General features: G+C 40.3%; 2 protein-coding genes across 3 annotated transcripts in view; one reads left to right on the forward strand and one right to left on the reverse strand.

The window, feature by feature from the left end:
- The first annotated feature begins 5,273 nt into the window (after positions 1–5,273).
- Positions 5,274–13,399, forward strand: atp1b1a (ATPase Na+/K+ transporting subunit beta 1a). Its single transcript, XM_072684148.1, has 6 exons — positions 5,274–5,543; positions 8,622–8,750; positions 10,663–10,818; positions 11,169–11,353; positions 11,670–11,750; positions 11,908–13,399. Exons 1-6 carry the CDS (start codon positions 5,450–5,452, stop codon positions 12,163–12,165), a joined length of 903 nt encoding a protein of 300 aa, XP_072540249.1. The 5' UTR covers positions 5,274–5,449; the 3' UTR covers positions 12,166–13,399.
- Positions 13,400–13,402: 3 nt separating this feature from the next.
- The window catches only part of nme7 (NME/NM23 family member 7), a 41,787-nt gene continuing 32,342 nt past the window's right edge, over positions 13,403–22,847 (reverse strand). The window contains exons 11-12 of one of the 2 annotated variants that reach the window (XM_072684146.1): positions 14,287–14,394; positions 13,403–13,484 (exon numbers count right to left, since the gene is read on the reverse strand). In XM_072684146.1, coding sequence (XP_072540247.1) covers positions 13,452–13,484; positions 14,287–14,394 — 141 coding nt within the window. In that variant the 3' untranslated portion in view covers positions 13,403–13,451. Of the gene's footprint in view, positions 14,395–22,847 lie in introns of both variants that reach the window. The other variant, XM_072684145.1, reaches the window with a different exon arrangement.

Below are 22,847 nucleotides of genomic sequence, written 5' to 3' on the forward strand. Positions count from 1 at the left end.
AAGTGACTTTCCAAACTCATCATATTTCAATGGTGGCGATTTATTCCAGGTATATCAGATGAATGTATAACCACAGCATATCAGTAATTCTTATAAAAGTAGGAATAATATAATGTCATAACATAAAATATACCTTTGGGCAAATTTATAATATAATCTACACTGTATGCAATCATTTTATTAATAACAAAAATGTTTAATAGGGCAAGTGATTTGAGACTTTTGAGCATGTATTTTATATGCTAGTTATATAGAATATTAAAGAAACCAAGCATACAGCTCCAGGCAATACAACAGACAAGGCAAGGGTTTAATGTGTCTTATAGCCAGCTCAGCAATACCACTCCACCTAAGCAGGAGATGTTACATGATAAGAGTGATTGTAATTCTGTCTACTTTGTCTACACTTTGTCTACTACCTAACCCTGAGGTGACAGTGCAGGCCTGGTAGTTTTGGAGAATGTGAGAGATTATAAGCAAAAGTGGGCAATTCTAGGGATTCCATGTGTAAAGTGTGTTGCCGCTGAGAAAAGATGTAAGTTGCATTATATGTGTGGTTTGTGCAGCAACTTTTCATATTTCATGTATCAGCACATTCAATTCACGTTTACTGTCTGGACCTCAACAGTAGACTGTTATCTGGGAACAATAGTGGCAAATTCACAGGTTTCATTGGGATGATAATGACCAGAGATTTCTTAAATGCCTGTCGTCTGGCAGCACAAGTGCAGACAAATTGCAACCTTTTAAACACCTGAATAAAGTAATTACCTACAATGCGTCACTATAAACCTGTATGTCAGGATGGGGAGTAAACCTGTTAAATGTCCAGAAGACACCAGTGGGTCTAGATGTTTCTTCCTCCCTACTATAACATAAGACTACATTCTTAGAAATAAAAGTTCTAGAAAGGGTTCTCTGAGCAACGCTATACAAGAAAAATTTTTGGGTCCCTAAAAGAGAAGTGTGAGTGTGACATCTCTTTATCAAACAAGGTTCTTTAGTGAGCCAAAATAGGTTCTTCTATGAAACCACTAAGAAATCAGTGTGTGCAGTTCACATGGTTATCCACATTGTAACTAAATAACCTTCAGGGCTAGACGTGTGCAGTAGAGCCAGTGCCTCTTGGAGTTTAGTGGATCATGGAAATGAGTGTTAAGCATTAATTGCAACACAAAAGGGCACAGACAATGAAAGCCAGCACTATAAATAGATAGCGAAAGGCCTGCCAAACTCGACATGCCTTTTTCTGACTCTGTCTGGGGAGAGAGTTGTTTTGAAGCTGAGAGCAATGCACTGGTTCATTCAGGGCTAAGGGGTGGGAACCCACAGGCTTGTCCAGAGTTCTCTACCCAGGAAGATGTCATCTTTACGCCCCACTGAACAGGTATGGCATTGTTGATGAACTGGGCTTTGGCAGGCCGATTATATGTCGGATTCAGTCCACAACTGATAATGGTATGCAGCACCTCCCCACAGACCTGCCAACCCCCTGATCTATGTAAACATGGAGCCTCTGGCTTCTTATCTTTGACCAGTCAACATGGGCCGTTTATCAGGCCTTTGACAGGTGCTAGATTTTGTTTTGCAAACTTGTCAACTTGCTATTTGTAATTTTCATTATTGGACTTCTGTAATGTAGCTGTAGACTTTAGCTGTAAAACATCAGCTGTAAAAAGTGCTATGCAAATAAAACTGATTGATTGATTTGATGTATTGTTGCAGGGTCTGAGCCCTGTACTGCCTGAATATTTCATGATGAATGGACAAACAGAAATGCTATCAAACTAAACATAAAATCTCTTTATATTTATATTACATGTTTTACATAAGTAAACAAATGCCTTCTCCTGTAAAAAAAAAAAAAAAAAAAAGCTTTGCTAAAGACATGTAGATAAACCAGGACTTTGAACAGTGCTCTCACATGCAGTTTTTGAAACTTTCCCAGTGGCTCCTGGCATCATCTATTTGCATATTGGGCCCCACCTGTTTCATATACAGTCAGTGCATAGTCATTCCCCCCTAGGCCACCTATGCAGTTATATTTTATATAATGGTTGACTGCTAGGCCTTATTGTTGAAGACTGCAAGTGCTACCAAGTGTGACTATGCTGGCTGAGTACTCCAGTGTTTACTCTTGCATTACCTGGCAGGTTGTTCATGCCAATTAAGGAATGAAAGACTAAGACTCTCGGTTCTGAACTGAAGTTTTTATCCCCTTCTAGGCTTACAGTATAGCTGGCACATCAACAAAAAATTGTTGGAGCAACTAGATGTATTTGGTTAATATTTAACATTTAATTGTACACAATATATATAGAAGAAGAGTAAAGGTTTCTTGTGAGGATAACTTGTTCTGCATGTAGAATTTTTTGTTCAATAAACACAACAACAAATTGCTAAACATGATTTTGTACTTATCTTAACATGAAGCTCTTAACAACCTGAACAAAATAATCAGGGTTATGTGAACAAGCAAACCTAAGTTGGCAAAACAAATAAATCTTCTTAAGAAGGACCTCCAATGTAGTTGGTGAGATAACCTTTCATGTTGCCTTCATATTTTAAGTTTTCTATACTATTTCTTTTTTACAGTCTAATACTGAAGGTATCCAAACTATGAAACAACACATATGAACTTATACATTTATACATAAACTTTAAACACCTTGATGCACTTAAAATGTACCCACAGGTGTCAAATTTACTGTTTACTGTATGTGTGACTTACAAACAAGTTTCAAGCATTTATGCATCAATCTTTAGATGAACCTGTGATCTGAAAGATTCTTTTAAAAACATGCATTCAGGACAGTGGGGTGTGTACCATTTTTGGGCCAGATAATTAAATATTTGGTATCGCCATCAAGGTGAAACCAACATTAAAACTTGTGAATTTCCTTTGGCAAAACAAACAGTCTTGTTGACCTTTTTCCACACCTCAGTGTTTAGATGTAAACACAGCTGCTCGTCAATGACAGATCCAGCTTCCTACCAGCTCTATTAACTGACCTTTATTAGTACTTGGCAAATCTTGTGAATTTCACCTGAAGCTAACATCCACATCCCTGCTCTTCCACAATTAGGAGAAAGACTTTGCCACATCGCGACTATACACTACTGACCATAGTTTCATAGAGTCATCAGCATGAACCTCCCAGTATCAACACATTTCAAGGTGTATCTGTTCTTGTAGTGGCAGCAGAGGTTATTTGTGTACAGACTATAGAGTAAGGGTAAGGGTGCAGTGACACATCCCTACAGGGAGCCTATAGAGGCCCAGTTTCTCTATTTGCTGAAATGTAAACTGTAAAATTTAGCCTTTAGCTAATAAATGTGATGAAAGCTTAACAAGGAAGAGTCCATAGGTGTTTACAGGGTTGTTATGTGCTTATGCTCGAAGCTCTGACAGTCTGCATGTTTTGCGCCACTCAGCAGCATCCCGGAGCATCCTATTCCCCTTTAAACAGTGTCCTTGCCCTGTTTTTGCCCTCATCCTTTTTGTAACAGTGTTATAATAAAGATGTGACATATAACTCTGACTGACTGAATCTCTCTATTAACAGACTTCCTAATGTGTACTCTGTAATTTTAAGATATGGTCACCTTTCTCCTTCGAATATGTCACATCACACCACCCCACCTTCATCCCTGCCGATGATTTATGGCCTTTCCATGACAGTGCAGCAGAGCAGATCTGTCTGAAAAAAGAACCAACAGATCTCTGATATTGGAGGGCAGTGGATGAGGTGGCCTTGTGCTTCTCTAGGTGTGGCTTGTTTATATGGGCTATAAATCGGCAGTGGGATTATTATACAGGCCTAAACGATGATGTGCTTAGCATAAAAAAGGGATTCTGTAATACTTTATTAAAATATCAATGAGAGAGAACAGTGACAATGAACTGCCATAGCGTTACACACACATTGCAGCTAACATAGGTATAAGTGCTAGCTTATAGAGGCACCTGCATTGAGCTACATTGGTCACTAGACTTACAATCTTTAACCTGATAACCTTGCAAACCGCAGTGACCTTTATGATCTTCATTCAAATGAAGCTGTAGATGATTTATGCAGACGTAAAATGGGTAGTTCCCACTACAGGTGTCTCACCCCTCCCACTACTGACCTTGAGTGCAGCAGAGATCGCTTTCTACACAGCAATGTGGGAGCAGCGTGTCAAGAACACAACACAGCACGTTTCCTGCTGAGCTCACACAAGTGCAGAAAGAGGCATAATTTAATAAAAACGAGAGATAGCTGGTGAATCGTCCACAATATCGCTGAAATCCAGGCGGTTTAGGCCGTCTTGCTCCTCAACGCCACGATCGAATTTTAAAGTAACTACAGTAACGGTTCTTCGGCCAGTGTGACGTACTCACCTCCTATTGGTCGAACGGCTGTGAGATTCCAAAAATGGCGTAAAGCCCTGGAGCCCGGACCGCTCAGAGCAGCGGTATTTATTATAAAAAATAAATAAATAAAATAATTATTATATATATATACTCTCCGTTCTCATGCAGAAATCTCATTTCATTCATCATATATATATATAAAATAAATTGTTCATAGTACCTGGGTGTTTGTACTTGTAGGGTACACTGCATGTCCACTTGCCACACTTACAACTTATTTATTAATTTCTTTATTTTATTTTATATCTCTGTATATCACTGTATATACTATATATATCTTTTTTGCTGTAATGTGTAACTTTCCTTCTGGAATGAATGAAGTGATCAATCAATTAATCAATTAATCTATCTAGCTAATATATATATATATATATAGATACAAAATTTATATTAAAATTATATATATATATATATATTTAAACACACTATATATATAACGTATTTAATGGGTTATTACCTTTACACGTCATATTTCATTATGTTACTATATAATACATTAATATGTTAATGTGTGTGTTCTCTGCAGATGATGTGATAGATAGACAGAAACCAACAAAATGTGAAATTAACAAATACTTTACACATAACGTGACGTTTAAAAGCAATTTACACAGAACGGTTGCTAATGGCAACGTCCCCACTACAGCTGTCACTAAACTACATGTTTGTATTAAAAGAGCTGTTTAAGAGGTGAGCGCGCGACACTGGCTCCAATGTACAAATTTCATTACGCAAATGGCGAGCGCGCCTCTGATTGGCCAGACTCGGCCCTCCTTCTTCCCGTAGGTAACTTATTAAAAAAAAACGAAAAGAGAAGAGGCGGAGTCAGGTGGCGTAAAAAGGATATATCGGGCGGGTCCGAGCCCCACGAGCCGGGTACGAGTCTGTCCTTTCAGACAAAGTGAGAGAGGGGACAGCAGCCTCGCGCTCTGAGTACCTGATCGACACCCACCAAAAAAACCCCCCCCAAAAAAAAAAAAAAAAAATACAACAACAAGAAAAGTCACACAAAGGGAACTTAACCGACTGAAAATGCCCGCTAACAAGGATGGTGACGGCGGATGGAAGAGCTTTCTCTGGAATTCGGAAAAGAAGGAATTTTTAGGACGGACTGGCGGCAGTTGGTGTAAGTGCTCGACATTTTTTCCTCCCCCAACGACTGTTCTCTCCTGGATTATGAAGCTGTGTGTTTCGTCCGTGAATTGTGGTGTGGTGACGGGTAGAGAGCAGCGCTCCTTGTTTTATCGGGTCGAGCGAGAAACATTCAGCACCTGTTTGATCAGACTTCACAACACACGCCGCGTCGTGACTTTCATTTTCAAGGCAGAGAGAGAGAGAGAGAGACACAGAGAGACACAGAGAGAGAGAGAGAGAGAGAGAGACACAGAGAGACACAGAGAGAGAGAGAGAAAACCCCGCTGCCCTCATGCCGAGCGCGTTCCTGTAGCGTAGCCATAGCCACACAAAACAGAGGAGGCGAACGTGGGCTTTTAGCCACCAAACTTTAGCATTACTCAGTCATACTTGAGGTATCTGAGGACTCTTCGGTGTAGTAGAGCTGGAACAGCTCAATGAAAGGATCAGTTGTTCACTAAATCTAACATGTGCTTCAGCCCCGGTAATGGAAATGCGGTTCGGAGAGCACTGTACTGGCCAGTTAGACTGGACTTGTTCGACTATATGTAGCTAGCTCCAGTTTCTGTTTGTCTCCGCTGTGGAAGAAAAAAAGGTCGTTGTGAAGGACATAATTGACATTTTTAGATAGAAGTCTAGAGAAGAGCCGTTGGGCTGTCGGAGGGAGGGCTTTCAAAGTGGCTGGATTTCCGTACAATGGCGTTGACATAGATTAACCCTGATGAACACTGTCCAGTGTCACTTTTGGACTTGGATCTTTTGTTATTTCCTCGTAGATCTACCATTACGGGTGTGTAATTACAGCCAGGTTGCTACGTAATAAGAGTGAGGCAGGCTAGTAGCCCATAACCTTTTGGTTCGTGTGTCCCCCCCCCCCAAGGTGAGTCAAGGTGAACGGGCCTGGTGGGTTCACATCGGTCCCTCGCTTCTTTCTGTCCCCCAGGCCCCACACACACACACACAGCACAGATCTATCGATTTAATCCAGTGGTTTCTTCTTCCTGCTGCCAGTGCCAGTTTGCATCAGTCCAGTTTCCACTAGTGTTCCTTTCGAACTCTTTATTTTGCCCCTGTTTTGGGCGGGAGGCAGCCCCCGGCTGATAGTTTATCACTTCTGAACATACATCTGTCTGTCTTCTGTGTAATGGGGCACACATACTCCATTGAAGGTTTACCACAAGCCTGCCTGTTGCTGCTGAGGACTGTGCTAGAAAGGGCTTGAGGTGCACATTACCCTACATGTCAGCTAGGTTCTTAGACTGCCTTGCAGCCTGAAGCCTGCATTCAACAAGTGGAGGAGATATAAATGTACATGCTGTTCTTTTTTAGCCTCCAGTTTGTGCTTGCCTGTAAAATGGTGGCTTCAGTCCCACTGTGACACATGTGGGAAGCCATGGGTCGATTGACTTGGTGCTTAGTGATCGCCTGGAACCCTAATGTAGCTCTGTTAATCAAAGAGTGATGTAAGCGCCTGTATTGTACGGTGGCTGTATTTGAATAAGCCGGGGTGAACACAGGAGAACACAGTGTGTACTAAGTGTATGAAGAAAACAGTAGGTGCTGATTTTGTGAAAGTCATAATGCACAGTTGCCGGCGCTTTGAAAACAGTAGTCTAGGTTGGAATAGGACCGTTAATCTCCCTTTAGGGCTTCGAGGATCGGTTGTGCACATTTGTAAAGCCTTAGTGAGGTGAACTCACTCAGTCGAGGGATATTTCCTTCATAATAATCGTTAATAATCTTTGTTCTGCTGTTCAAACATCATTATTGCCAAAAAGCATTCTGTTTCCTGTGACATTATGTGAGAAGAGAGTGCGCCAGAGCTGTGCAACTCTGTTCTCTCTTGCATTATGTAACGGGGGAGGGCCTTTGGCCGAAATCAAAGGGAAGTGAGAAGGACTGAGCATACACCTACCTATCACCTCCGACTGGCCAGGGGCAGCAGAAGTTTGGAGTTTCTACTGTGGGCTTATGTGTGTGTTTAAGATCTTGGTTCTGTATCGCCATGTTAAGCACATTTAAGATAAGGTTATCTGCAGAAGTTTACGGACGTCTTATCTCCAGTGTCTAGCGTGAACGATGAGCTTTATTGGCCTCCATGTAGGCAAGGAGCCTTAGTTCCCCAATAACTAGACAATAGGCCCACCCCTTGGAACTGACTTATTAGCTTACCCGTCGAGAGATTAATTAGCTTCATACAATTGTATTCAAACAATGAGTTTGTAAATGTGTTTCCTGCTGATTTGTAAGCCGATTCTTGCCAGGTCGACATAGAAGTAGGCCACCATGAACCCACCGGCTCTTTGGTGACCAGCTAAACTGGTCTCTGCTATCGTTGAGGTGGAAACTATTGCACTTTAAGCATTGTGGCTGGAGCTGTAACTGTCTGACAAGAGTTAAGACAGGCTTTAGCTGTCATCACAAAGAGGTAAAGGCAGCCCTAAATCTTACCCTACCAGGTTGAAAAAAAGCTAGCACTGTGTTTCTGGACTGAGCTTCTCTTTGCCACTGACAGTCGCAGTAGAGTGAGAGATTTCTTAAACGTTTGGGCTTGTGTTGCTGTACTTGCCAACTTTACATGAGCCCCCAACCCCTGTGGGAAAGCAAACTTCCTCCACATGGAAAAACCAGGAAGTCAATGGTCACGAGAGTCGCGTGTCATGGCAGCATTTGCTTAGCTGTGCATTTGGAAATTCATTTTTTTGTCATTGTCATACAACTGTGATGCTGAGAGACATAGTTTCACGCCCCAAGTAGCTTTAAATATTAAATATTAATAGCACTAACAGGGTAATCAAGTAAAAGTCCCTGTAATTGTTTTACTGAATGTTTAAGCTTCTTGTTTTTATACTTTTTTGATACAGTAAGTGGGAGAATGATCATGAATCATTCAGTCCCCATTACTCCTTATAGCCACATGCTTATGCAAAACGGGTCGTTCTGAAATGTGCCACGGAGTGGCTAAATATGCAGAACATGGACATTCTGCACACTCTTGCTCATGCATTGTCAGTGTTGACTATAACAGTTCTTTTTCACTATTATTAATCTTCTGTTTCTTTCTCTACAGTTAAAATCTTCATCTTCTACGTAATCTTCTATGGCTGCTTGGCTGGAATTTTCATTGGCACCATCCAGGCTATGCTCTTGACCCTAAGCAACTACAAGCCCACGTACCAGGACAGAGTTGCACCCCCAGGTAATTAACCACTTTTCTTTACTAATCAGAGGCCAGTGTTTGTTTTTGGAAGCAAAATGGAAAACATCATATTGAAGTGTTGGGACAGTAGTACCACACTGTTGGTGTTTTTTGTCACATCTAAGATTGCACTATAAATTTGACAGAATATTTAGCTGACAGTCTCTGTTCTTACTAGTGTATTACCAATGGGTTGTGTGACTTAAGCATGAGGTGTAAATAATTATGGTAATTGATTAGTTATAACTCATACCACACATACCACTATACCTGGTAAAGAGGCCCCTAGATAACACAGTTGCAACTGACTTACTGACTACAAGAATGAGAACAACAGCATCAGTGGGACTAAGTATATTAGTAGTATGGTGCTGATACAGGTCAGATGAAAAGAGCAGTATCAGTTTTACGTTGAGGTGTTTAATTATTACTCCTGGTCTTAGAATGCCCTTGCCATGTCTTTCTTGCCTGCTGTGAAAGAAGAAAAAATGACAGATTTTCAGCCATTTTGTCATTTCACTCTACTGTCAGATTGGTGGGGCTTTCCCTGTCAGCTATGGCGGGGAGGGGGGTGCTTCTTCACAGCTTGCCGACTGCCATTGGATGTCTTAGTATGAGTTTCCTTTTTTTTATAGCTGGGGGGCAGGATGGTGGTTTTCATTTCAAAACATTGTGTGCGTGCGCTCATGAGCAGTTTCAGGGTTTACCATGGTTCTGAAAAAGATTTTTACAAACATAAATAAAAATAATAAATAATGTCCTGAGAAACCAAACTTTGGTAAGGGGGTGGGGGAACAGAAGGCATAATGTTTGAAGCTGGTGCTCTCTTAATCTCTAGGGAAATTCAAACACTGCTTGGTTTCTCATTGCTCTATTGCCAGGCATTAGCCCAGCCAGCCTCAGCAGTCTTGTGCCAATGAATGTTTGCACAGTGCACACTGCCGCCTTGGCATATATTTAGCAGCATTCATAAAGGGCTGGCTCAGGCGCTGAACATTAGCCAGTCGGCCAGTGTTGTTTCCCCTCAGAAGATCAAAAGCCCATGTGCTGATAGGTTCAGTAAAAGAAGGAACATGAGTAGGTGCAGAGTGGAGCCCAGCAGTGCACGCTGCAATTGGAAGCCATGATAAAGGAAGGAGGTGGTAGACACGCTCACTGCTCTGAAGTCCCACCCTCCTCTCAGGGCCTAAAAGTTTCCATTGTGTGAGAGAAGCACGTGAGAGAGGTGGGGGTTGGGGGGGGGGGTGACTGAGAGAGTGTCTGGCTAAGCCTGTGCAAGTTAACAAGTAGTAAAAGAAAAATGCTAGCCAGAACCTTTTTTTTTCATGTTTGAAATAATTTTTTTGGGTGTCAGAGCAGCAGCACGGAAACAAGAAGTGCACATCCACTTCTACACAACACTAAGACGAATCATGACCTTACAAACGATACAACGGTTCCTCCCACCCAGTCTCCCTTACTGGCTCTGCTCATGCCACGCCCCAATTTGGCCTTGTGCATGAGCTGGGTGGAAAATTACTGCCAGGCTGAGAACATGAGGTTCATCTGAATAGCTAACCTCCATGACAATGAATGGATTTGTTTCCTGTGCCTCAGCTACTATGCCGTATCTAGTTCTTTGCTGACTAACGGAGAGATCTTTCTTCTGCTGTTCAAAAAGTGGTTCTTGTTTCCATACTTTGTGTCAATAGTACATGTGTCTTTGACTTGTCTAAATATTTTTGGCATGATGAAAAGAAAAGCACTGGTAGAAAAAGTGGCCAAAATATTTGAATCTTAATTTGGTGGTAGTGATGACAGTACAATTTGTATGTGGGTTTTTAAAAATGAGAACAGGTGTGTAAGATCACAGTGTCTAATCTAACCCCCAACCCAACCCAACTACAGCACCTTTTCACTTCTATCTCCCCAGGCCTATCACACACACCACGCTCAGACAAAGCCGAGATCTCTTTCTCTATGTCAGACGATGAAAGCTACAGGGCTTATACCAAAAATATGAAGGAGCTGTTGGATGCATACAGCGATGACAAGCAGACCGACGAACTGCAATTTGAAGACTGTGGAGGTACATGGATTGTCTGAAGTTCTTAACAGAAATGCTACCAGTACACATTACAGTTATTGAAAGAGCTGATGTAAGCTGAGTGTACATATGTCAGTTGGAACACAGAACATGTGGAATGAGCTATAGTTGAGACTTTAGGCTGTAAATGGGCCATATTTAAGTTTACCATATGCTCACCATTCTTTTGTGATCTGTTATTAATGTTAAAATGAATTATTTTTTTGTTGTTAAAATGTTCATATGTTAATATGAATGCTAATGCCAATCTTGACTTGTATTTCAACAAGGATTGTTAATGCTTTCTGGTTAGGGACATTTGATCATGAGCATTTTTTTTGTTCTGGGTGCAGATGCTCCTGCTGCTTACAAGAACCGTGGAGATCTAGAGAGCGACGTGGGTAAGAGAAAGGCCTGCCGTTTCAAGAGGTCCTGGCTGGAGGCCTGTTCAGGCATTGAAGATTCCACATTTGGCTTTAAGCAAGGCAAGCCTTGTCTTTTAGTCAAGCTGAACAGGATTGTCAACTTCAGGCCAAAGGTTAGTTTACAAGAATGAAGAGAATGACAGTACATGAAATTGCACAGCAGTGGCCAGACTGTGGCATGTGATGTTGCACTTTTTGTTCTGATACATCTGCTGTGATAATCGAACACTATGTGAGAGATCTGTTAACCAAGTTGTTGTCTGAAATGTAATACCATTATAAGAAGTTTTTCCACCTGTGTCAGATATGATTATTTTATCTTGCAAAGATAAAATGTATTGGCAAATGTACCCACCTATGTATCCATAGACCCATGTGCAACAGGTTTTGGGCTTCACTAGTAGCTTACAGGTGTCTTTCCTTCTTCAGGTTCCAAGCAATTCATCTCTCCCTGCGAATATCCAAGGAAAGGTTGCACCTAATCTGATTCCCATCTTCTGCAGCAGCAAGGTAAATCAATTCACCCTGCATTCTGGTGTACAACATATAAGAATTTGCTAGTCAAGTAGAACAGCCTTTCAATCTTTAGTCTATGCAATTCTAAGATTCATGTTCCAGTTTGAAAGCTGTATACTAGCACTAATACCTTCTTTTCACTCATGCACAGAAAGAGGAAGATGCTGTCAAAATTGGAGAGATCAAGTACTTTGGCCTGGGCAATGGTTTCCCACTCCAATACTATCCTTACTATGGCAAGCTGCTACACCCTCAGTACCTCCAGCCTCTGGTGGCAATCCAGTTCACCAATGTTACCAATGATGAGGAGCTGCGCATCGAGTGCAAAGTATACGGAGACAACATTGATTACAGTGAGAAGGACCGTTATCAGGGACGCTTTGACCTTAAACTCTGGGTCAGGTCATGACCTCAGCTATGAAAATAGCACTTTTACTCTGCCCATTTCAAAACGTAATAATTTAGCGAAAAAAGAGTTTGATGAGAAAACAAAAGAAAACAAAAACAAAACAAAACACGACTAGTCTTGAACAAACTTTCATAACATACGGGACCTACACTTAATCTGTATGCTTTACACTAGCTTTCTCTGCATATGTCTAGGATTAGAATGTAAATGACAGGAGAGTAGTAATAGCAAAGTATTTATTCTACTGTAAATGAGAATATTCCTTGAGCCATGGGACATGTTCATTCATTACTGTAAATTATAATTCCACTACTGATGTAGCGAGCAGTGTTTCTGTCCCTGAGTATTTCTGCCTAGCGTGGTCTCTATATATTTTTGGAGTGTGCAGTGCAGTAGTCGCATACAATGGTCCTTTCCAAGCCATGTTCTAATTTCTGTTGTCTTATGTGAGTAAGCTTAGTGGTCCAAGGTGTATGGGTGTCTCTGTGCGTGAGGACGAGAGTGAGAACGCTTGTGCGTGGCCATGGGTGCGTGTTCGTATTTGTGTACTTAAAGAAAATATACTGGCATGGTACGCGCTGATATCCCCAGGTCCGTATGTGAGTAAATGACTGCACTCCGTGGAAATCCTTTTTCCTTCTCTTTTTGCCTTTTTTTTGTTTTGTTGATTTTGGGGGAAATGCGTTTTTACATCACTTTTTTCTCTTTTTATCTGATCATCTTGCAGTGTGGGAGTTTGGGGTTAATGGATTTCTCTATAAGGCTTATACTTACTTTTCTTTCTAAGTGTAGAACTGTGTGTATCTAGTTTGGAGGACAACTCCACGCTAGAACGGAGGCCTGTTCCTCCCTGCGGTCACCGTGGCAACTCAGTGCTTTAATTTAAATTTTTTTTTTGTTTGTTTTTTTTGCTGGAGACATCACATGATGTGGTGTAACTTTCTAATGAATGTTTTAGCCATTTACATGGTGGAAGAATTTTATATTTATGCAGTTGTACAATTTTTTTCTGCAGGAAAAAAGTGTATTGTATGAATCCAGATACCAAAGTCACTGGTCAAAGGTTAGAAACTCAGATACAATGCAGTACCCCGTGTAATAGGATGTTTTTGTCGATGTTAAAAGTGCTTAAAAGTCAATGCTGAACATCAGAACACCTGTCAGGAGTTACATCTGCTCTTGTCATTTTATTTAATCCGGGTAAGACCTAAACAAATAAATGTACAAACAACCAGGCTGTTGTCAAAGTTATTTTATTTAATTTAAATATGAAATAAAAAACGGCATCATCCATCTAAAATCTTGAAGAAATACTGGACCTGCAAGATAGAAAATACCGCATTATTCATAAAAAAACAACTGCAATTAGTTATTATTTCAAGAGTTTTTTTGAAGTGCCTTAACTTTTAAAACCATTCCAGGTGCCTTTAGGTTAAACATAATGACATAATGTGAATCTGGTATTTGCTCTTCAAATAGTATTAAAAAAAACTTGTTTTGTTTTGTAAAGTTGCCATTTTGGAGATACAACAGCAACAATATACTTGTTTGTGTTGCCACACATTTAGCATCGTATTGATCAAGACAATGCATCAGTCAGCCAGTTTGATTCATTTCGAAACAACAGACTTTCTCTGAAACACATCTTTGAAGGCCTAGTGTGTTTGCATGTCTACATGCATGTGTATGAGAGAGTGCTTTCACCATAGATGTGAGTGCATGTCCTCTCTCAGGCTCTTGGAATGTGTAGCTGAGCTGGTCAGCAGGCGAATGATTAACAAGAACTCGTTTGTTAGAGGGGCTGGACAGATCAGGAGCTTGTGCGAAACAATGACGTCGAATGGGCCAAACCCACTCCCTGGGAAAACAATGCCTTTGCTTCCCCCCACCTTCCATCCTCTCAAAGTATCCCTGTTCTCCTTTTCCCCCTTTCCCCAGAGATTATATTGTGGGTTTGGTTCCGCCTACGGTGGACATGGTGGTCATGAGACCCAGCACTCGGTCACACATGGGATGCTGAATTATTTGTGAATCCGATAATCAAAGCAAGTCCAGCCAACATGGCAGCAGTCTATTAGTCAAATAAACATGAAATGGGATAAGATGTGAAAAACAGCTCACCTCCAGCAAACCATCCTCTGGAAGGTCGGTACAATGGATGGCGTTCTGCACTTTGTTTTTGCCATACAGTGCTCGCAAAGTGGTGGGCCGCAGATGCCGTGCAATTTCCTGTAATAAAACATACAGGACAATAGTGTAATAATAACATAGTGACAACTGTTATGCAGTGAAAACAATGGGGTTAACCAATGGCACAATTTGAAAAGACCTTGCCAGCAGTGCAGTGTATTTCCTTCACACACCACCACTGCCTGAATGGAGCCTAGACATCAATGCATGTGTAGTGATGATTTCTCATGGCCATCAATAGTAAAGAATCAGGTTACTGGTCATTTGCTGTAAAGCATCAGATTACTCAATCTGCTCATAAAAATAAGCAGCTAATGCTACTTCCGCCACACCTACAGTCCTCTTTACTAACTCTGAATCATATACAGCTGGCAAAATAATCTTCGGGTTGCTTAATAAGTAACCGTTCTTAACCGATTATAAGTATTAGCTTGGTAAATCACAAATGAAGTGAACTCCCCAGAAATCACTGGTTTAACCAAGCCTGTAAAAAACCACTGGGCCACCAAAATCCCTCTAGCCTGTCAGAACCACCAGGCTGGCACACAGCAGTATGCTCAACATTCTGAGCATGTTGTAATGCAGCAAAACAGAGGGGGGATAATCCTCCTCATGTCCACAATACGATTTCAAACTGCACGGCTATGCTACAACACAAAATACTTAAGTATATGTCACATGCAGTGGCATGCAAACGTTTGGGCATCTCTAGATAACATTTCTCTTACTCCGAATAGCTATGCCTGATTTATAAAAGGCATAAAGTTAGAGAACAAACATTATGTAATATTTTAAGAACTGTTTTTATTTACATTTTCTACAGTTCTTTCTTTTAAAAACAGAAAAAAAGGTAAAGGTGCACGTATTTGTCACTGTACAGTGTACACTGTACAGCGAAATGTGTCCTCCGCATTTAACCCATCTGGTAGTGAACACACACTCACACGTGTTAGGGGCAGTGAGTACACACACACACACACCCAGAGCGGTGGGCAGCCAACTCCAGCGCCCGGGGAGCAGAGAGGGTAAAGGGCCTTGCTCAAGGGCCCAACAGTGGCAGCTTGCCGAGCCCGGGAATCGAACCCACAACCCTGTTATCGATATCCCGGCGCTCTAACCGCTGAGCCACACCCCGACAAAGGGCCTGAAGCAAAGGTTTGGACACCCTGCATGGTCAGTACTTAGTAACACCCCCTTTGGCAAGTTGTAAATGCATTTCGTAGCCAGATAAGAGTCTTTTATTTGTTTTGTTTGGGGAATTTCACCCATTCTTAGTTAGATATGTCCTACTGATGAAACCCTGCAGCCAAAATGCTTTAGATTGTTTAGATGTTCATCTGAAAACGTTTGATGCTGAATTGTCTGGTGAGGATGCAGAGGACTCTTCAGTGAAGGATACATTTTTGTGCAGGTGCCTGCATAGTAAAACAATGCACCACTCCAGTCTACTAAGTGTTTTAGAAGATCTTTTGCAGAAGTAATCCTACAAGAACCTCAACCGTTCCTGTTAACAGACATTTCTTTACTTCACAAACTGAGGAAACGGTTACCTAAAAAAGTTTGCTTTGTATGCAACCATTATTTGAGTTTTCAGAAAGCCAGCTGTCTAGTAGGGGACAGTGGTGGCTCAACGATTAGAGCACTGGGCTATTTATGCAATTGTTGGTTCGATACCCGGGCTCGGAAAGCTGCCATCGTTGGGCCCCTGAGCAAGGCCTTTAACCCTCCATTCTCTCCAGGCGCTGCAGTGATGGCTGCCCACCACTCCGTGCATGTGTTGCTCACGGTCACTGTGTATGTTTGCTAATTAGTGTGTATGTGCATGTTTACTGCACGGATGGGTCAAAGGCAGAGGCCAAATTCCATCCGTGTCCAACACTAATGGTGAATATGGTTGTCTTATGTTTTTAGGACATGTTTAAAGAGACTATTTATGGAGCTTTGAAATTCGCAGCACCTTGCAACAATAACAATACAGCAATATCATATAAAAATAGTTGATTATGAGAATGTTTATTATCTTTAAACATATGCCTTTTGGACATCAGAAAGTTGTTTACTCACATCTTTACAACTATTCACAGAAATGTTGACCAGGGCTAACAAAACATTCGCCTGATATGTTTGTATATAGAGAACATCAATGAGGATATCTTTATTATTAAAAATCAACCAAATGCATGATCATCATTAGGTCCCATGATAATCATGAATTCTCCCAGGCCTCATTGCAGTATTTTCAAAATATATATTATCATATGAGATGCTGTTAGATGCTCTCTGAATGCTGTATGCTACACCCAACCTTTGTTCTGTTCTTCTATTAAAATGAGCAAAAACAAAAAAACAATCAATGCCAGTATACGGACACATGCACTCAATAAAACCTGGGTCTTCTCTAGAAGACAGCTACCCATGTGGTCAGGGTTTTCCTACTGCCGCTGAACACAGAATTGCCATTTCAATGCCCTTTCTGTAATGCTGGACTAATACCAGGTCTTGACTTTAATTTGTGCTCACATGTGCTTTTCATTTAAAGCTCTGCTGGCTAACTAGCCAGGCCAAAATGGAACATGACTAAACGAAATGTTCCCAAGGACACAGACCATCGGCTCTACTGTCCTGCGCTAATCTCCACCATGAGGAAACGTGATCCGTCCCCCTCTCGCCACTGATCTCAGGGGTCATCCAAATGTAAATAAGCTTCAAAGAAAATGGAGAATAACAAGCTTTCCTGAGTCACTTCCATCGTTCAGTCTCCATTTTGGCACAATCTCAAAAATTCACAGCGTCTCAAGAGCTTGTAGGTCTCCTGAGACCACACATAAAGCCAACACATTATTATAAGGTTAAGAGATTTTTACGGGTAAAAGGGACCACACATACGCTGAAGGAAAGTTATTACTGTGAATTACTCTTTAAGTCAGAATAAGCCCACATTTCGTTAAAACACATAGTTTACCATCTGAGGCCATGCAGTAATCTGCTGTTATGGAGTGAATTGTACCAGGGAGTTACATTCCTCTCCTCACCAGACTAGGAAAAACAGACAAATATTTCAAGGCCACATCAGTGTAATGGTATCTTCTTCTCCACTTAGTTTTATCAAAAAGTGTATTTTCCCCTAAGGATTTCGCAAGGGACTATGTATAGAGTCATTTGAAGATTTTGTAAGAATCACAGATCGTTTCGCAACTCTGAAACATGACATGATAGCCACGCCCTAACCATGTCTTTTCTGGTAACATTATACTGAAGAGCAGAACTTAATGCTACATGACACCTGAAATAAATCTACATAAACATTTGTTGTTGTTGTAATTGTTGTTAATGTGATCTGTTGGTTCATTTCCACAGTGTCAACTGCAGCCTCTGGAACACAGTAAAACCCGGCCAATGGGGACCCATTAACCCATGGGCGGGGCATTATTGTAAGGAAAACTCAGCAAATAAGTAAGTACAGCTACTTACAGTACAGACCTTTTACCTTTTAGGATTCTGGGTTGAAAAATAAAATTATATATATATATATATATATATATATATATATATATATATATATATATATATATATATATATATATATATATATAAATAATTATATAATTTTTTTGTTTGTTTGTTTGTTTTTTGTACCTGTGATATAAACCATATTTGGATAATCATGTGTAGCATTTGTTGTAAGATGTAAAGGTGTTTGTTTGAGGCGTCTCACTGAATTTTTATATTGAATATAATTTATCCCTGAATTATATATAATGAACAGTTCAAATGTTAGATAACATTTAGGTAGGTATTAATGTACTTTATGGAATAAAGTAATTGTAGTTGGTTATGCCAAGTTACAGCTCCCCTGTACGCTAACGGCCTTGGTGACCAGAATTTAGATCACAAAAGCTATTTACATTTCAAACCTAGCTCAGACAGCTGCAGCTGGGTAAAAATAACCCAGCACTAACCCAGCACACTGGGCCTAGCTGTTTACCCAACACTGCTGAGTTAAAACAACGCATGCTGTGTTCATCTATACTGTACCCAGAACTGGGTTACCAAATTGACAAAATTAAGATTCAAACTTTGTGAAAAAGGCAACTGTTATTGTAATTGTTAGGATGTTCTTACTTCGTTTCTCACCTAAAATGAAATGGCCAGAAGAAACTAAGTCACAGAGACATGAAACTTGATCAACGGCTGCTCATGTGTGTCAAAGGGTTAAACTTTAAGATCCAAACATCATTGCTAATACAATTGTCAGAAAATTGTCCATGAGTTATGCATTTTGACATCCATGTTGACATTCTTTAGAATGTAATACAAACCTCAACAGATCAGTACAGATGAAATTAAGCACAGACAAAGATCTTGGCGTGGATCACATTTAAAGGCCACTGCTCAACAAATTATGTCAAATTACGAAATTTTGATAAACTCTTGACTTCATTGCATTTAGATGCTCTCTGTAAATAAGACCCAAACTGCATAAGGCGTTTTTAAGCCTAGTTGGCCAAAATGGCATAAAGCCTCATCGTGCTGATTCATGCTTGAACCCTCGAATTGCTGCATAAGGCTATATTTTGGGTTATTTTTAAATCAGCAATTTTTAGAATGTGGCCATTTTTTGAATCACATGCCATAGCGAACCTCAAATTCATATCCAGTTCACAATTCTCCTGTTTCTAATATTGCAAGATCCTTGCAAAAATATTTATCCCAAATACTTGAGGATGAATGCACCAAATGACCTGAAAATAGTCTACAAGGTGGTTTCGTATTTCAGTACAGTAACTATTTAATATCTAAAGTACCTAAAAAGTTTTTGTAATTCAGGTGTTTACTTGGGCTTCTGTCAGTTGTCATAAAAGGTTTATGTAGGCTGTTATGTAGCCTTATGGATCCTGTCGATCAGTAAAGTATTACCAATTTTTCTTCTGCCAGAAAGCATATTCATATCTAAAGCAATCCTCCAAAATATAGAATCTAAAGAGTGCAATTGACTTCATTCATCTAACAATTTCATTTATCTATTATTAACTTACAGTAGCACACAGAAGTTCTACTGAATATGTTTATGTAAATCTACAGCTTTACATTGTGAACACACCCATCACATTAGATTGAGATTCATCATCCTACATGTATGAATGCAAATTAATCTGGGAAATACAAAGGCTCTGTGAATCCAGCAGAAACCTTTTTGCAAGTGCTGCTTTTGCATCCATATTCACTCACATAATTAAGCATCCAGGAACTGAAATGTGTGGTAGGATGCAACAGAAATGTATGCACACGCAGTTGCCAGACTTGCTCATAGGAAGACGGAAATTGGGGGAGATTTGCAGAGCGGTGAAAAAAAATTCCCAGCCAAAGTCGGCTTTCTGTAATTGCATTAGTTACCCACAAGTGACCTACAGCCAGTGAGCTTAATTTCATTCTAATGAGCCCCGCTGAGTGCTACCAACAACATTCACATGCAGGCTACAGACCTTTGCGGAGACTAAAATAGGCCAGACAGGCACTGCTGAGCAATTTCAACACCCTCTACAAGTTAGCGCTAAACGTTCTGAGAACACCTCTTCAGTCCAACACATCCCATATGAGAATAGAATACAACATCATAATAATAATCATAATAATGATAATAACTATATTTATAGCTTGTAGCAGCTTAACTAAAAAAATAAACAAAAGAAAAAACCCAAAAGAAAGACAACATAAAAAACAAAAATCCCAACAAAAATAAACATATATATAAAAAAACTAAAAATATGCTTTCAAATACATGTCAAACTATAAATGATGTACACTATGCACTGTATGTACTATGTTTTCACTGTATTCAACTTTTGTATAGGGAAAGCAAAACATATCTGAATGCTGCTCTTGTGAAAGTAAATCCATGCTATAGCCTGTGACGGACAGACATGCGCAGAGCAGTTACAAGCTGCTTCCCCCTTCGGTGCCCATTACAGTCCAAACAGAGAGAACGTCAATACAGAGGACACATGACGTCACGTGGCTACACTGGTGAGGAACAAATAAGCTGTAGCCAAATGTTCTCTTTTGCTGACAGTGTTATTGTCTTTCTGATGTTGTTCTCACAGAGAGAGACAGAAGACAGATGTGTGCATAGATGTTCAAATTTGAGAGAGAAAGAGAGAGAGAGAGAAAGAGAGAGACACACAGAGAGTGTTTGCGTGAGAGAAAGAGAGAGAGAGAGAGAGAGGGGGCATTATGTGTTATGCTCGACAACTGAGGCTGCTGAATGTTTCACGACAGCAGTACAGCAGCTGTGTATTAGCTAGAAAGTCGACCCAGACATGGTAGTATGGCAGCACTTCTACTTTCAAACACAGCATGAGCATATAACTTATGATTCCACTGGTGTTATTTTGAGCACTTTGGAGCATGGAGTGGTGAAAAGGCTATTATAGTCTGCTCACTTTGACAGACAATGCTGCCTGTGTGCCTCTCCTGTAAAAATAGCTGCTTAGGTGACGCTGCATTACTTCATAACACGCTGACATCTGTGTCTGGCTTCACATTCACCCCAAGTTCAGAGTCTCTCACTTCATGGCTATTTACAGATATGCAAATCGATCTGCAAGGCATCTTAACAAAAGAAAAAAAGCATTTATAACCTCATATAACCTGTGCACTGGGAATTACACTAGAAGTGTTTCTGATGTGATTACAGCATCTTGTTCTGCTTTAAAGGGTTTATTATTGTCTTAAAGACATAAGCAATCTGCCTGCTATGCAGTAGAACTACGTTATAAACATGTCACAGCAGATGCCATATGCTGTCATGTACTGTCCATTAATATAAGTGGTGAAGACTGATGCTGCAATTTCTGGTGTCACAACATGACAGTTTGTCACATGTTAATTTAAAAGGCATAACACAATACTGTAGTATCTGCCATTACATTACTTGTAATGGTTAAAAGACATAATCTGTCATTACAATAGCACATTGTTGCTGTCATGCAAAAACTGACAGTGTTAACCAGTGGCGGCGTGCTTTACACCACTGCATCTGATGCTTTACATTGTGCTTGGTGATGTAAGGCTTGGATGCAGCTGTTCGGCCATGGAAACCCATTCCACAAAGCCTGAAGGCCACAAAGTTTGGAGACGATTGACCCTACAGAAAGTTGGTGACCTTAGCATCCGCTGCGCTTTTTTTCGTGGCCTACCACTTTTTGCCCGAGTTGCTGTTGTTCCCAATCGCTTCCACTTTGTTTCAAAACCAGTTGACTGGTAGTAGCGAGGAAATTTCACAGTACTACACTGGAATTCACTGAGCTCCTGAGAGCGTCCCATTCTTTAATTTACATTTACATTTAAGGCATTTAGCAGACAGAGTGACTTACAAATGTTTGTAGAAGGAGGCCACAAAGCCTAGGTGCTTGGTTTTATAAGCCTGTGGCCATGAAATTGATTGGAACACCTGAATTCAATGATTTGGATGGGTAAGTGATTTTTTTTTTTTTTTGTAGTGTATAAGGAAGGTAAAGGAGGCAGCCGAAGATTAGATGTATGTTTAACTACCACGAAGGTCTAAGAGACTATCAGACTATTGCTAACAATAATTCAACATTAATAACTTATGCAGTCATACAACTTTTAGAATAAAGATAGGTAGAGGTACTGGTTTATAATTCAGTTGCAATGGCGTTTCTAATAAAGCCTATAATACAGTACTACAAAGTCACGTTTGAGTTCAAGCTGCAAATGATGCATTGTGTTCATACAGAAAACATGAAAATTGATAACACACAACACAAGCAGGTTGACATTAACTCCTAGTTTCAACACAAAACACAGGCCTGTAAGCTAACTTCACTCAGGCTGGTTGAACAAAAAGACACCTGGTAAAAGTTCAACTGTCACATGGCTGAACCTACACTCTCCGTGCCGTGCTGATTTAACAAGACCCCGTCTTAATTAAACCAAGGATGTTTCCTCAGAGAACACTGTTATGGTAACCACAGGTCTCTAGCTTGACCCTGTCGGCCAAAGCCACAAGGGCACAGTACTCAATACCATCTACCAATTCAGCTCTGATTGATTTGATTAACCTACTTTGTTGATGAGCTATCAGGACATTTGCTATTCCAGTGGCAACTGTTGTTGGGGCACATTTGTTTTACATATGCTTGTGCTGTAATGCAGATCCAAGTCTATTATCAACTGAATTATGTGCATTAGATCGGGCTACATTGCAGGCCTTTTTGAAATATGAGATTACATCTACCCTGCACAAGCACATTCTGGAATCAAGCACAATGTGCAGCCCTTGTGTCATTAATTTTAAATAACAGTACTAACAGTACACATACAGTACCATATGTCGAGTCTGATGTTATAGTGGATTTTAATAGAAGGATATTTTTCTGGCAGAAAAATTGAGAAAATAAATGTGATAGTTCTGATTACTTCTGACAAAGAACCCAAGAACATATAAAGAACTGCAGGCCTATCTGGCATCA

This window comes from Salminus brasiliensis, chromosome 7 (genome assembly GCF_030463535.1).
Source record: "Salminus brasiliensis chromosome 7, fSalBra1.hap2, whole genome shotgun sequence".
NCBI lineage: Eukaryota > Metazoa > Chordata > Actinopteri > Characiformes > Bryconidae > Salminus > Salminus brasiliensis.